General features: G+C 35.3%; 3 protein-coding genes across 3 annotated transcripts; all 3 read left to right on the forward strand.

Moving 5' to 3' along the window:
- Positions 1-1,689: 1,689 nt before the first annotated feature.
- On the forward strand, positions 1,690-2,945 carry LOC106293294 (F-box protein At1g22220-like). Its single transcript, XM_013728952.1, has one exon. The coding sequence runs from the start codon at positions 1,819-1,821 to the stop codon at positions 2,797-2,799; it is 981 nt and encodes a 326-aa protein (XP_013584406.1). The 5' UTR covers positions 1,690-1,818; the 3' UTR covers positions 2,800-2,945.
- A 4,673-nt stretch (positions 2,946-7,618) lies between these two features.
- Positions 7,619-8,792, forward strand: LOC106293276. The gene has a single exon (XM_013728929.1). It carries the CDS (start codon positions 7,749-7,751, stop codon positions 8,685-8,687), a length of 939 nt encoding a protein of 312 aa, XP_013584383.1. The 5' UTR covers positions 7,619-7,748; the 3' UTR covers positions 8,688-8,792.
- Positions 8,793-12,754: 3,962 nt separating this feature from the next.
- LOC106293571 (putative pumilio homolog 8, chloroplastic) lies at positions 12,755-14,730 on the forward strand. Its single transcript, XM_013729252.1, has 5 exons — positions 12,755-13,441; positions 13,532-13,694; positions 13,795-13,958; positions 14,040-14,295; positions 14,376-14,730. The coding sequence occupies exons 1-5, from the start codon at positions 12,768-12,770 to the stop codon at positions 14,478-14,480; spliced, it is 1,362 nt and encodes a 453-aa protein (XP_013584706.1). The 5' UTR covers positions 12,755-12,767; the 3' UTR covers positions 14,481-14,730.
- The last annotated feature ends 1,293 nt before the right edge of the window (positions 14,731-16,023 follow it).

Below are 16,023 nucleotides of genomic sequence, written 5' to 3' on the forward strand. Positions count from 1 at the left end.
GGGAACATAAACTTGATTTAGTGCTATTTTTGTCTTTTTCTCTTGTATTAATTTTCATTACAATACATACACGGTCACTAGATCACCACCGTTTGAAGTTTGATTAATAATCCTAACACTGGAACTTTAAAATGATGTAGTCATCTAAATGTGTTGGGGCATTCTTAACCAATAATCAGTGATCAATGATCTTTCAATAAAATTATTTAAGATTGTTTATGCACGGCGTGACTCCGGAAACATTGCAATTTTTAATGCTTATAATTTTCCTCATTAAAAAAACGGAAATGTCCTTGATGATTCTACTATTTATATGTATATGTATTTATAATTATATTTTATATAGAGAGTTTGACCCTTCCGAGTGCCAAAGAGTTAAAATCTTGCATCATCGTACGTAGAAGTATGTTTACAAGTCTTGGGAAACTTACTTATAAATGTGTAAATAATGGAATATGTTGTATTTAACACCAATTGGTTCTTATAATCAACGTATCCACTTAACAAATTAACCCATTTGAATTTTGTTTCAGAATCTTCAAAAAACAAAGAAAATTTCAACTTTAGCAGTAACTAGTAGACAATAAATTTATTTACGAGATAGCATATCGGCATAAAGATATGATTCCATTAAAGAAAATTATATTATTATAACATACGAGTCTTCTTGGATTTTTCGAGGCCTGGGCATTCGGGGTCCCAATCGGATTTCGATTTTTTCCAATCGGGTTTCGGTTTTTCGAGTTTATCAAAATCAGTCTCATTCGGATTATATGAAAATTCGGTTCGGGACCGGTTCGGGTTCTATCGGGTTCGGATCGGGGTTAGTAAATCTTCAAAGAACCGGCACAACCCAATATACTTTCGGGTTCGGGTCTCAATCGGTTTTTCGGTTTAAAAGTACCTGATTTTTACCTATTTTATAACCAAAACATAAGTAAAATCGGTTCTTCAGTTTTAAAATACCTGATTTGTACCTATTTTGTAACCAAAACTTAAGTAAAATCGATTCAAAAATAAAGAACATCAACCATGATCATTCAAAATCAAACGAAAAGTAAACATATTTACTGATAAAAAGAAAACCAAATAAATAAAAGCATAAAACGAAAACCAAGTTCTCATGAAATGAGAAACATTGTTTAACGAAAACAAAATCAAAATCTAAATACTTCAAGATTCAACGGCCATCTTCAACCATCAACATTCATGTAATAGAACCACCAACCTTCATGTAATAGATAAGTATTTTAGATGTTCAATATTTCTTAGTGTATTTTGGATACATATTAGGAATTGAGATCATGTTTGATACAAGATCTTTTCAAGGTTTTGAATGTTTCAGGTTCTATCGGATATCCATTTAGATTCGGCTTCGGTTCGGATAATACCCATAACCCGAAATACCACAAAACAAGATCCATTCGGTATTTACGTCGGATTCGGATCGGTTCAGATTCATTTTTATCGGATCGGATTTGGTTCTGGTTATCGGCCAAGCCCTAGATTTTTCAGATACGGATGAAAATAATGGTAAAATATATGTTAAAGCAGCGTGGAGCGTCGATCAAGAAACGCTTATAGATAGACCGTCCGATGGACCCTGTTGAAAACATCAAACCCACGCTTGTTTATTAGTTTAACCGATAAAAATAGCATTAAAAGACGGCAAAGTAGGTCCCATAGCTCCGTCGTCCCTTTCCTTATTTAAACTCTTCCCCTTATAGTCACACTCTCAAAACTCGAAGCAGACATAAAAGAAACAAAGTGAAAGACACAAAGAGAGAAACTGAAACAGACCAAAGGTCATAAACAAAGATGGACGTGTTTGATGGACTTCCAGATGCGATCATCGTCGATATCTTGAACAAAGTTGGTGACGTCAGAACCTTACTTCGTTGTAGTTCCCTCTCAAAACGATTTAACTCGCTCGTTCCTCAGTCCGAGTCACTCATCCTCCGACTCGACCAGGTCGGCACAACCGAGTCACAACCCGATTCTCCCGTCAGCAACATTTTCACTTCCGTATTGAAGTCCTTTCACGGTTTGTGTTCTTTATTCTCTAAACCGGCTAAACCGATTCCAATCAAGAATCTTTCTCCGAACATCCCTTCCGAGATTCTCTCCAAGTTTGACCGGGTCAAGAATCTCGAAGTCGAGCTTCCCGGCGGCAATGCAAGCCTCGAGAAAGGCGCCGCCGTCAAGTGGAAAGCAGAGCACGGTGAATCTCTCGAAACATTAGTCGTCTTCGCGTTTCGTTCCGCCTCCACTGAGTCTTCTCCGGCTTCTGCTTCTTCCGACGGCGAATCAGACGCCGAGTTCGTGACTGGGCTGAAAACGCGCGTGATGTGGACGATAAGCGTTTTGATGGCTGCGTCGAAACGTCATTTCTTGATGAGCCAAGTCGTGAAGGAGCACCAAGAGATGGAGAGTTTGGTGATACGCGACAGAGGAGGAGAAGGGACGTTGGTGATGGGAACGGAGGGGCTGAGAGCGTTTCGAAAGATGGAAGCGGCGCGTGGCGAAGCAGCAGTCGATGAGCGCGTGGAGAAAAATAGGAGTGTGGTCCCGAGCGTGAGGATGAGCATGAGACACGCGCCATCGCTGAGGCTTAAGAGTGGGGTATGCTTAGAATCCGCGACGCTCGTGATCGTAAGGCCGAGTGAGGGATATTCTGATGTCGGAGATGATGAGCTGGCGACGGAGGCTTTCGCCGGGAATTGTACTTGTACGTACGGTGAGGCGGTCGCCGCTTTGTTAAAGTGTAAGAAGAATGCTTTAGAAATGAACTCTTTTTAAGCTTTTGTTGGGCCTTATAGTGGGTCTTGTGGGGGCTTTCTGCGTTTTTTCCATTTTGTTAGAAATGTTTTTTTCTTGTACGTGTGCATGTGCTCGTTTTTTGTATTATAACATATCTTTGTTTTTTTTTTTGTCACAAATCACATATCTTTGTTTTTTTTTTGTCACAAATCACATATCTTTGTAATAATGCCATTTTTATCAGTGTGATATCTCTGATTGGTTTAAGAAAGCCAAGCTAAGTTTTTAGCAAATTAGTATACTGATTGTATGTAGTGAACAAAAAAAAGAGTATACTGATTGTATGTTGTGAACTACAGCACTTCAATCCCAACCCCTACTTTGAGGATGAGAACCTCACCAAGACTTTTACCCTCCTAGAAGAAGGGACAACGAAAATGGAGTAAGTGTCAATGTCTTTTGCTATTCAAGAAACGTTTTGGTTATCTTGTTGATCTGGAAATCTTATAAAGCATGTATGGTTAGGCACATACTCGTTTTTTATAGCTTGTTGAGAATATGACATCAAACCCATTTTCTTTGGAGAAGAAAGTAAATTTGATGGAAGATGTTGCATAGTTTTTTTTAAGAACCTTTAATTTAGAGACTAGCATTGGAGCATTCTTTTTCTTGGTGTCTCTTAACTAAATTTTTAACTAACATTTAATATTTAAAAAGTCATTAAGAGACCCTAATGGGTTCTAGGTTAATGATGCTCTAAGTGTACAAAGTTGGCTTCACTTGACTTAGCGTACGATCTAGCTCAACGATGCGTATACAGGTTTTGAATCATCTCTCGTCACCAAAAAGATACAATAATATGGCATGAATCCTGCCGATAAACGTCACAAATACACTAACGACGTCTTTTCATTAACTGAGTATTTGTTATAGAATGTAGAAGTCATTAACAAGACTGAAAAGGACGGACAATTCATTCGTGTTGATGCGTTTTATTCCTCAAATCTTCAACAACAACTTCTTTTTAATTTTATGACATATCAGACAAGTGCCATGTGGTGCTATATTCTTTAGTTTTGTTATTTGATGTAGAATGACGAATCTCTAGATCTGTACGTGTTACAATTCTTCATTAATGTAAGGGATAGTTTGCTATATACAAAATTTGGAGATCTATTTGCACATGATTTGGTGGCAAGATTCAATCTCTTAAACATGTCACATGCGGGAATCTTGATTAAATAAATTGAATGTTACGTGATTGAATCATACGCTATTTACATGATATCGTGTTATTTTTATCCGATGACATACTGATTTGCGAATGATGAATACTTTACACATTAGATAAAGAGGGTTTTCAACCCTCTTTTAAAGAGAACAATATAGACAAGTGTCACTTATTGAAACATTTTATTCTGTAAATATTCATTTGTATTCTAAAACCAACCTAACATTGGCATTTTAACCATTCTTTAGACGTTTTAAAAACATACATTTTCAGCCGCTAAAACAACATCGCCTTCTTCTTTTTTAAGTTATGCCCAGTGGACGAGTTTGGGAGAATATTTGTCTTAGATTACTTTTAGGCATAAAGAATCACACAATAATTGATCTTATTATCATTAGGAACACCTATTTTAATCTAGTAATCATTGTTGTAGCCACTAAGGGGCATCATGTCCAAAGGACATTGTTGATTAGCCACTGGCACTAATTTAATCACGTTATTCTAAATTTCAAAGCCAAGCATATAAACATGGGGTTTTTAAGAGCAAATATCTGGTTCATACACGTTACATGATTAGTTGATAGGTGAATTTTTCAAATGACCAAATTCGAAAATGAAATTAAGTGCAGAGCATTGATTTTGACATTATTAAGTCCATAAAAATTATGTCAACTTCTATCCGGTACTACTTTTTTTTATTCAAGTTGCCAGTAATAGAGAGAAAAACTGATGACATCAACAATTTGACACTCCACAATTAATTACCACACGTAATACAACCAACACCACACTTTTGTTTAACACATAAATATGCATCTGATTTTTCTATACCATATCACTAAAATTAATATGATTCAAAATCCACTCACATCTAGTAAATACTAAAACTTCAAACCTCAACTCCTAAATACTAAACGCTAAACTTTAAACATCACCTTTTCATCTAAATACTAAACCCTAAACCCTAGTTAATGAACCCTAAACCCAAATATAAACATTAAACCCAATTATCAAAATCTGAAAATAGTATATAATATTAAACTAAATCCAAACTTAATTTTTGAATAGTATAAGACTCCAATCCAACACACAACTCCTCAATGCTAAACTCAGACCTAACTTTTGAATACTAAACTCAAAAATGCTATCACTAAACCCAAACCTAAACTCCCACCTTCTAAATACTAAACCCTAAACCCAAGTATAGACTCTAAACCCAAATAGAATGGAGCAAAATACATAGTATAGTACAAATTGGTGAGCAAAAAAGAACATTCTTTATTAATCGTCAAATGGAACATACATAATACGGTCACTAGACCCAAACCTCAACCCCCACCTTCCAAATACTAAACCCTAAATCTTAATCATTAAACCCTAAACCCAAGTATAAACTCTAAACCCAAATAGTATAGAACAAAATACATAGTATAGTACATATAGTTGTAAACTAGAAATTGATAAATAATGAATTTATCAAACAATCGATGGTACAATAATACAACAACCGTAGCATACTATTTAGTTTGGTACTTGCGAATGGTACAAAAATATAAGAATTGTACTATACTATAATTTTCTTTCACTACATATAGTATAGTCGGCGAGTTCATCTTCTTCACATCTTCCTCTTTTTGCATACATGGTGATATACGCATTCACTAGTCTAGAGTAATAATTCTTCACCATACCATATCAATTCTAACATACTATAACAATTTAAATAGCAATGAAAAAAATCAAGATCAATAACATTAAAACAAAAAACTCAAAAAAAAAAAAATTCGTGACGTCACCTCGTCGTTCTCTACGGTGCCATCTTCTCTTCCAAACTCAATTCCACAAGCCCAGAATCCATGTTCTTTCTCCGTCTAGTGGTTTGTGTTTGTATGTATGAAAAAGAAACATAGATTCAAGGAGAAGCGGAATAAGAAGAGAAAGAGATGTGCACCAATGATAGCCACAATTTATTAAATCATTTATTTTAAAAAAATTTAATAAATAATTCTCAGCAGGTTATACAGGTTGAATTGAAGGGTAATATATCATTATTACATAAAATACATATACTGTAGATGAAAATTAGGGGTTTTAGTTATCTAATGAATTATAATTTGTTTGAAGGTTATACAGCCCAATTCTCCTTAGTTGATTACCAATTAACTTTTTTTTTCTTTGAACCAATATAGTATTTACATAGCATCTTTTATAATTAAGATTGAACAAAACTTAGGTTCACCCCCTAGGGTGAACCTTTAAATTCACTCCACTCTTAATGACCAATTAAAGTGTCACATAGATTATTAACTAAAAAACATTAAATTAAATAAAAAATAGCTAAAAAAATAAATATGCTAATTTTAACGACGTTAACGCCGCTAGCGAAACCCTAAACCATAAATCTTAAATTCTAAATCCTATACCTTAAATTCTAAACCCAAATCCAAACCCCTAAACCTAAACCCTAATCCTAGACCTTAAACCCAAATTATATACCTTAAACCAAAAAATAAGACTATAAACCTAAACCCTATCCCCTAAACCAAAGTCTTAGACCCTAAACCCAAACCGTAAACCTTAACCCAAACCCTATAGCATCTAAGTTTGGGGTTTGGGTTTTAGGTCTAGGATATGGGTTTAGGGTATAGGTTTTGAGTTTAGGATTTACGGTTTGGGTTTAGGATTTACCGTTTGGACTTATGGTTAAGGTTTTGGGTTTAGGGTATATAATTTGGGTTTAAGGTTTACGGTTTGGGTTTAGGATCTAGAACTTAGGTTTAGGGTCTAGAGTTTTGGTTTATAGTCTAGTTTTTGGGTTTAGGATATATAATTTGGGTTTAGGGTATAGGGTTTGGGTTTAGGGGTTTGGATTTGGGTTTAGAATTTAGGGTATAGGGTTTAGAATTTAAGATTTAGGGTTTAGGGTTTAGCTGGAAGCGTTAGCGTCGTTAAAATTAACGTTTTTATTTTTTGTAGCTATTTTTTATTTAATTTAATATTTTTTAATTAATAATCTACGTGTCATTTTGATTGGTTCTAAATGGTGAAGTGAATTCAAAGGTTCACTTAAGATTTGTTAGTGCGGAGATTAGCTCAACTATTACCCATAGCCCATAGGTACGAATGATGACTAAACCCAATACATTCTTCTTCTTTTTTTGTCAGCCCAGTACATTCTTTTAAATGACCATGATTCATGTTATTTCAATACATGTTAATTGATTTATCATGTTAGTTGAAAGACCATGATTCGAGTTATTTCACAATGACTTTAGTAATGGTTGGCAAACAATAAACACCTTTAAATAGCAAGAACGTTTTATTTTTCATAGATCCCAATGTTAGTGTAGATTTCACCTTAGGATTCTTTGATTTTTTTAAAAAAAAAATTATGAGTACGTTAAATTTTTGGTTGATAGAAAAGCATGTGAGACTATCATTCAACTATGATACTTTTATTCATAGTTGATGCTACCAACCAAAAACTACAAAAATGATTACGAACTTACTTTTAACAATTTTGATTAAAATAAGAAAAAAACAATTTGCAATGGCAGAAAGCTAGAAGTTGCCAAAAGGCTAAAAATAAACAAAACCTAAAGAGAAAGATGAAGAGAAAAGCAACATTTTAAACCAAAAGAAAAAAAAAAACACATTATCAAAAGCTAAAGCATCCTCCTCTTGGAGGTCGTTCCTATATATCTAATAAGAAGTAGACAATAAGAAGAGAAAATCAACTTGAAAACACAAGAAAGAGATGATCAGAGGAGGAGGAGGAAAGTCTTCAGGTTACTCTGCAGATCTCATGGTCTGTTTCCCATCAAGAACACACTTGTCTCTACCTTCTAAATCCATTTGCAGCCCTTCTCACTCCCTTAGCCGCCGTCAAACCGCTCCTCAACACCGCCGCAGCTTCAGTAAGCTCTCGGGAAGCGGCGGCGTACGTCGGAGTCGCGTAAGGGAGATGGTGGAAGAACCAACGTCGCCGAAAGTCACGTGTGCCGGTCAGATCAAAGTGCGGCCGAGAAAACGCGGAGGAGACAAGAACTGGCAGTCGCTGATGGCGGAGATAGAGAAGATACATAGAAACAAGTCGGAGAGCAAGTTCTTGGGGATCAAGAAAGATGTCATGGGGTTCTTGACTTGTCTCCGTGACTTTGATTTCCGGTGTTTCGGTGCGTTTCCTCCGGTAGATGCAGTCTCCGACCAAGAAGACGAAGACGAGGACGAAGAGGAAGAAGAAGACGATGAAGATGAAGATGGAGGTCCAGCGATGAGGACATATTCAGGGACAGTTTTCTCAAACTGGTTGACGTTTCTACACGAAAAGCAAAACAATGAAGAGTGTACCGAAGCGGTTTCGGACAAGGTGGAAACTGTGGTTCCGCCGCCAAACGCGTTGTTGCTGATGCGGTGCAGATCTGCGCCGGTCAAGAACTGGTTAGAGACAGAAAAGGAGAAGAAAATAGAATGTGAAGACACTAGAAAACAGAGCGGAGAAGAGGAGAAGGAGACTGTGAGCAAGAAGAAGGATCTGAGATCATTGATGGAGGAGGAGGAGGAGGAGGATGTGAATAGGGTGGTGATGGACTACGACACAAATTATTACAAACTCTCTTCAGACATAGCCAAGGAAACTTGGGTTGTAGGTGGAATTCAAGATTCTTTGTTCCGAAGTCGAAGCTGGAATAAATGATCTTTGTGCTTGGATCATTGTTAATCCCTTTGTAAAACTAATACTTTTTTTTTTACTTTCTTGTGAGTTAAGTGATAAGTGAAAGCTTTTCTTATAATAATAAAACATCCCTGTGAATAAATTTGTGACTATTTCCATCAAATGTTTATATAACGGTCCCACTGCGGTTAATGGGTCTTTCGCATCCGTTCACTCGGTACGTGGATCTCATTCCATATGAAAGATGATGCTTTAATTTTCCGAAAGCTTAAAATTATTGTTTACTGACCTTACCATTATTTTATGACATTTTTAGATATTTTCACTCCACTCATATAATATTGCTAACCACTTTTCGATGTGTCACTTAGCATTCCACAATTTCAACTCAAACAAATTTAATTTTGTGTTAATTTCTGACTATATGATCGAAAAAGTAAGTGCATTTTGAAAACATAGATAAACTAGAGTAACTCTAAAATAGAATGCTCATTTTGACCATCTCCAATGGTTTACTCTATTTTAGAGTAATTTTTACTCTAAACTAGAGTAACTCTAAAATAGAGTAACTCTAAAATAGAGTAGAGTTTCTCTCCAATGGTTTACTCTATATTTAACTATAAAAAGAAATATTTTTAAATATATTCTTTTTATTTTATGACTAATACTTTTTATTTACAAAATTTACAAATTGATCCCTTATATTTTATATTTCACAAAGTTCTTATAAATTATATATTTATATCAAACATTTATTATCTTAAAAATTACATTACATTATATTAAAACGGGGGAGTTGATATCTTGCACATTTGCATTGTTTTAACTCTTCATTCTTGCATGGTTTGGTCATTTAGATTAGGGATTATGCACTTTAGTTTCCTTTTTGCATTGCATAAGTCTTTCTCAGGTGTTGGAGTGTCCATTGGAATTCTTGGAGGTACTTGGAAGCATTTGGGATCAAAAAGGGAGTGGAAAGTGTTGTTTGAGCGAGTAGAGCACCGGAGCGGGCAATGGGAGCGACCTACGACACCCGCTCCAGACGAAACGAAGGCAGCGCGACATCCTGCAGCGCGGTTCGGCACCCGCTCTGAGCGATGCATCTTGGTCGACGTCCCGGAGCGAGGTGGCGAACCCGCTGTGAAGCTGGAGCGACCAAGACAGAGCGAGGTCATCAACCCGCGCGCAATATGAAGAAATGAAGCAGAGAGCCGGAGCGACCTCTCGGAGCGAGGTGAGGCACCCGCTCTGGAAGCAGAGCGACCTAGTGGAGCGACTTCATCAACCCGCACGCGTTTCTCTTCTTCTGATCAAAAATTTATGTTTTATTTGGGCCTTTCAGGTTGTTGACTGAGCCCACTAGGTTTTAGAAGTCATATATATACTCTCTAAACCTAATGTTAGGATCTTATCTTGTTTTCTATCTAATCAAAAAACACTTTTAGGTGAAAAATCTAATCTTGATCAATTTTTCTTGTGTTTACTTGATTGCTTTGATCATTAATCATGTTTAGACTTACATCAACTAATGATTTAGTGTCTACCATGATAATGAGTGAGTAGTCATCTTTGGATTCATGGGCTAGGATGATTAGGATGATTAAGTGATGATCTAGAATGTTTTAGAGTAGATTAATATGTTTCCTTGCTTGATTGAGTGATCTTAACGCTAATCTAGAGTTGACCATTTTAGATTAGAACTTTAAACATTTCATTGCTCGGAAGGTTTCGATGAAATGTCTGAGCCAACTCAACATGCTCTTAACTTACCCTACCAAAGGGATTTGATGTTCGGGGAGTTTAGAAAGTTGAATGATCTGTTTTTAATGATTGCTTGATTGACACAAACCAAAGGAATTTGATGTTTGATCAATGAGAGTAAATGAGCTTTTGTCTTGGAAAAGAATTTTCTTAGAATTGCTATCTAGGCTTAGGGGAATGTGTTGATTGAAACCTTGTTATTTTAGATTAAATCTTAGTCATCTGAAATCAAAATCATATGCCCATGATTCCTCCTTTATACATTTGATTGAAAATTGCTAGTTAGTTGTGTTAGAACCTTGTTAGCTTGATTGAATCACCTCATCATATTGATTGCATTTAGATTAAGTTTGAACCTGAATTATCTTTGCATCAAAATACTTAGAAATGGATTGACATCTTAAATACTACATGATTTGAATTAGGACCTTTGAAAAGTCCATTTCACATTTAACTTAAACATTACCATTAGTGTATACTTCCCACAAATGATCAATTAACGAATTTCAAAGCGCAAAATGAGATTCTTTATCTTTGATTTTTCTAAATCGACCAAATGAGCAGGAAGGCCATATGTTAACATCCGAAATGCGGATGTTACTTTTTGTAAAGACGATAATCCAACCATGTCCGCTGCATCCCTTTTTGTGTGAAGTAGTTGTCATAACTTTCAACGGCTTCGATTATACGAAGGAATAGAGGACGCGACATACGATATCTTCTACGAAACATAACATCATTGTACACCGGCGTCTCCGAAAGGTACCATTGAACAATCTATAACTTGGTGATCAAACAACATCGGTTATAAATACCTTAAAAGAAGAAAATACTGAATTTTTAGAACAACTAAAGAAGACAAGAGCACAACGAGAATACCACTTGGAGATTCAAAAGAAGAATTATGATTTGAATGAGCTAGAGGAAGAAAACAAATATTTATTTTGTGACTTGAATTCAATGCAAGATCCAAAAGTTCGTGCATATTTTCAAGAGGAACGAACACGGATTTTACAAAAAAAAGACGTGGTCAACAACATGAACAAAAATCTACTCCTTCATCTACCTCATTTGGACAATACTTTAACAATACTTTAACAATCTTGGTGGATCTGGAGGTATTTACTAGAATATTAAATCACAATTATCTATGATTTTAATTTTATGTTATGTTGCTTATTTCTAATTTTAGTATTTGTTTTCTTTGGATAATTTATAAAAAAAAAATAATTTTAATGCTTGTTTTCTTTGGCTAATAATCATAAGTTTCAAACGTTTGTATATTGTCTTGAAGAGAAGTATGTGATGTTTGCATAATTAAATTACTTAAATAATTACAAAATGAAAAGATTAAAAAATAAAAGGACTAAAGTATAAATAAATTTTTTTTATTCTATAATAGAGTAAGAAATGGAGTTACTAAATATATAGTAAAAAATAGAGGTTATACTATTTTAGAGTGAGATATAGAATGAGGTTGAAGAAAATTTTACTTTATAATAGTGTTTGGTGTAAAAAATAGAGTGTGTTGGAGATGCCTAACTAAATTAATTATATTTAGTCTTTTCAGTGTATACTACAAACCTAATTGTTACAGTTTTTTCTTCTTAAATACTATAAAAAGTGTTGAAAAAGAAAAAAACTATAAAAAGTTTGCTCTGTTGTTTAGTTTACATCTCTTCCTCTGTTTTCGTGTTTGATGAGTGTTTATTTCATAAATAATTTGGATTGAAAATAATACAATATAACAACTTTACAACGTTATAATACTAAACGTTCATTTATATACTAGAAAAGATAGGCTCATGACATGCTTCAAGCCCAAATGTATAATTGACCCAAGACAAATCTGATTATGTAAGAACGAGATACATTTTTTGGAAGACACTGTCACACTAATTGACACAAAAGACAAGCTTTACTTAGAGGAGGATGCAAAAGATACATTGGGATGGTGACGTGAAGATAGGAAACTACGAGGAAACTAAGAAGCCTGAATTTTGGTTGGTACGTCAAAAAGCGAGTAGCTATCGTTTTCATAGACTTTCCTAATTTGGAAACCAACTTCAATGATATTCCAAGTCAGTCTTATGTCAGTACTCACCTAACAGAGAAGCTTATTGACTAAAGCAAGACCAAGGTCAAGAGACTTAATCAGCTAAACGGACGGCATCTATTACATTAGGAAACACTTAATAATTTCCACGATGTTTCCATGAGATACAAGTTATGTTAGTTGAACGTACATTGTATATAACTTTACCCTTGTTGTTGTTGTACTTTATGCATTTTCTAGTAAACTTTTTTTTAAAAAAAGAATAGAAGCAAAGAGTGTTAGAAATGATGAAGAGAGGTGAACTTTGTGAAGAAGAAGAAGAAGAAACTTTGTTTCTCTCACATTCTCCTTCTTCTCCTACGCAAAACTCATGGAGCCATTATCACAATCTCTTCCCTGGAGACTCTTCTTCGAGTTCGAGTAGGTTAAGTCTCCGATCACCGTCTGATTACTCCCTCTCCAGCTACTTTTCAAACGGACAGTGTAACGGTTCCTCTCAGTTCACGCCAACTACCAAGTATGATCATGGTTTGAGTCTATGTGAAAGTCTCCTTCATCGTTTGAACATCAGAGAAGAAGAAGAACAAGAGTTCAACAATTACTCTGTTCCATCCTTCTCTCCTCGGAGAAGCTGCTTGTCTAATCATCATCAAGGAAGCAGCGGTAACAAGATCCATCCGAGGCTTCGTGACTTACAGGGATATGTTTACTTGATGGCCAAAGATCAGCATGGATGCAGATCCTTGCAGAGGGTCCTTGAAGATGGATCTTCTATAGACGCTATGGTCATTTTCAACGAGGTGATTCCTCATGTTGTTGAGCTTATGATAAATCCCTTTGGGAATTACTTGATGCAGAAGTTATTAGATGTTTGTAATGAAGAACAGAGGACAACGATCATACTCATTGTTACTTCAGAACCAGGTCTGCTTGTCCGGATAGCACTCAACCCTCACGGGTAAGAGATAATAATAATGATGTTTAACTTTATATTATGTTAGACTTCTCTGTTTTTTAATTTTTTTTTTTTGTGATGTTGTGTTTTAAGTACTCGAGTTGTCCAGAGGTTAGTGGAATCAATCAAAACCAAGAAGCAGATTTATCTAGTGACATCAGCTTTGAGACCTGGATTTCACAACCTGGCTATTAATGTGAATGGGAATCATGTGATTCAACGTTGCTTGCAGTGCCTTATCACACAAGATAACAAGGTTAAAATGAAAAACACAAGACACTTTTCATTTTTTACACTCTTAAAACTCATCAAGAATCACTGAGCCAATTTTTTGTTTTTGTTTTCACTCTTTGTAGTTCATCTTTGAAGATGCTACTAGGTTCTGCATTGATATCGCCACACATCAACATGGATGCTGTGTTCTACAAAAATGCGTTGCTTATTCCACTGGACAACAACGAGAGAAGCTCATAACCCAAATCTCTAGAAACAGTCTCTTCCTTGCTCAACACCCTTATGGGTAATATTAACAAGAACTAAACCCTCTGAGTCTAATAGAGTGTTCACTTTATATAACTTTCTTTCTTGATCAAAAATACAGGAACTACGCAGTGCAATTCATTATAGAAATGAGGGATTTTCAAGCGACTGCCATGGTTCTTGCGCGGTTAAAAGGACATTATGTAGAGCTCTCAATGCAGAAATTTAGTAGCCATTTGGTGGAAAGATGCTTAACACATTGTGCAGAGAGCCGTCCTCAGATAGTGCTTGAACTCATCTCTGTCTCTCGTTTTGATCTTCTAATTCAAGACCCCTATGCAAATTTTGTCATCCAAGCTGCTCTTTCTGTCACCGAGGTACAAGTTTTGAGACTTTCTTTTAACCCTAACTTCTGATTGGAGAGTGTACTAATTAAGAATTATGTGGAATGAAACAGGGTTCACTTCATGCCTATCTCATTGAAGTCATTAGGCCTCACTCAAATCTACGTAGAAATCCTTATTGCAAAGGAATTTTCTCAAGAAATCTCACGAGGAAATGAAGATCGTAAAGGCTTCTAATTAATCTCTGGTGGTGGTGGGTTGAGCGTTTAACTTCAAAATCTGCTGTTGTTTTCTTCTTGTCCAAGTTTGTTCTATGACAAAACTCAAACCTCCTTACTTGGTCTATCTAAGGCAATGTCTACTCCCAGACATAAGACAATGGTCTTTTCTCTCTTGTTGTTTTTGTTATTGTCGCATTTGATTAGATCTTGGAATGAAATTTTATGTGGTGGATATCATGTATTTCTAAACGGGTTTGGTCTTACAAATTTAATAATTTATTGCTATATTTTTTTTTTGATATAATTATTATTAGAAAAAGAAAGACGTAATCAAGCAACATATTAAACAAATAGAAAACATACGAATATTGTCACATTATCTAAATAATAAGATGTTAAGATCCTGGTTATGTAATGTATGATACAGTTTTGAGATTCATATTGACTCATGAAGGAGGATACACCCGTAAACAGTAAGTGTGAGTCTGTTGAAGCAAATAGAATGATAAGAATGTGGATATATGAAAAATATCTCACACTCGAAAGGAAATTGATTAAAACAAAAAAACAATGAGTTATAACAAAGATTTGTTTTTTTTTAACGCTGATTTATTATGATATTACAATTATGATATGAGAAAGATTACATAGACGATTCGACAACCGACAATACTACCTGCCTTATGAGACCTATACCTAACTGAATCACCTGAGCCGTCCTATGAAGATCCACACCTGACCAGATTTACTTGCACCATGTTGAAGATCTCTTGTAAGCCTTTCTTCCGTAGTCTGCATAATTGTTTAATAAATCGCTTTCTCCGGGACTTGAAACCTGAATTTCTTGTAATCAGCAAGAAATTGCATAGTCTGAGATTCGAACCTCAGATCTGGGTGTAGAAGCTTTTAAACCTTAACCACTAGGCTACGGTTCTTCTACGTAACAAAGAGTGTATTAGCCTTTTTTTCAAAAAAAAAAATAACAAAGAGTTTACCAAAAAAATTATTTTACCAAAAAAAATTGAATAAAACAATGCCTCGTAAAATACTATGACACTCTCGCTTATAAATCAAAACTTTTGTAGTGACTTATACCAAAGAGTTTTTGTAGTCTTGATTTTGGCCCAACTCATTTCAGAGAGAAGGATTGTAAACAATTTTCTTTCACTTCATGCAATATCTTGTATTTTTTAGTTTTTTTCTTTTTTTATTAGAAATCAGTAGCTATACAATTTTCCCCCGAAATCCAAAAATCACGACCATTACATTGGCTCTACTTGTGTGTTTTGTATAAGTTATAACAGTTCATCTCCTTATAATTGCATGAACGTATGAGTTTGGTGCAACAGCAACCTTTAAAGTGGACGGGCGAGCCTGTGGTCAAGTGGTAAAAGGGAAAGGTTTGGGATGTCACCACGTTTCAGGTTCCATCCACCTGCTATGCAAAACTAAGTCGTATTTTCTTGGTCACCTACACGGATATGGACTACTGCTTTTCGGCCCATTTGAATATCCGAAAATAGTCTATTCGTGGACTGCA

Source organism: Brassica oleracea, chromosome C5 (assembly GCF_000695525.1).
Source record: "Brassica oleracea var. oleracea cultivar TO1000 chromosome C5, BOL, whole genome shotgun sequence".
Taxonomy (NCBI): Eukaryota; Viridiplantae; Streptophyta; class Magnoliopsida; order Brassicales; family Brassicaceae; genus Brassica; species Brassica oleracea.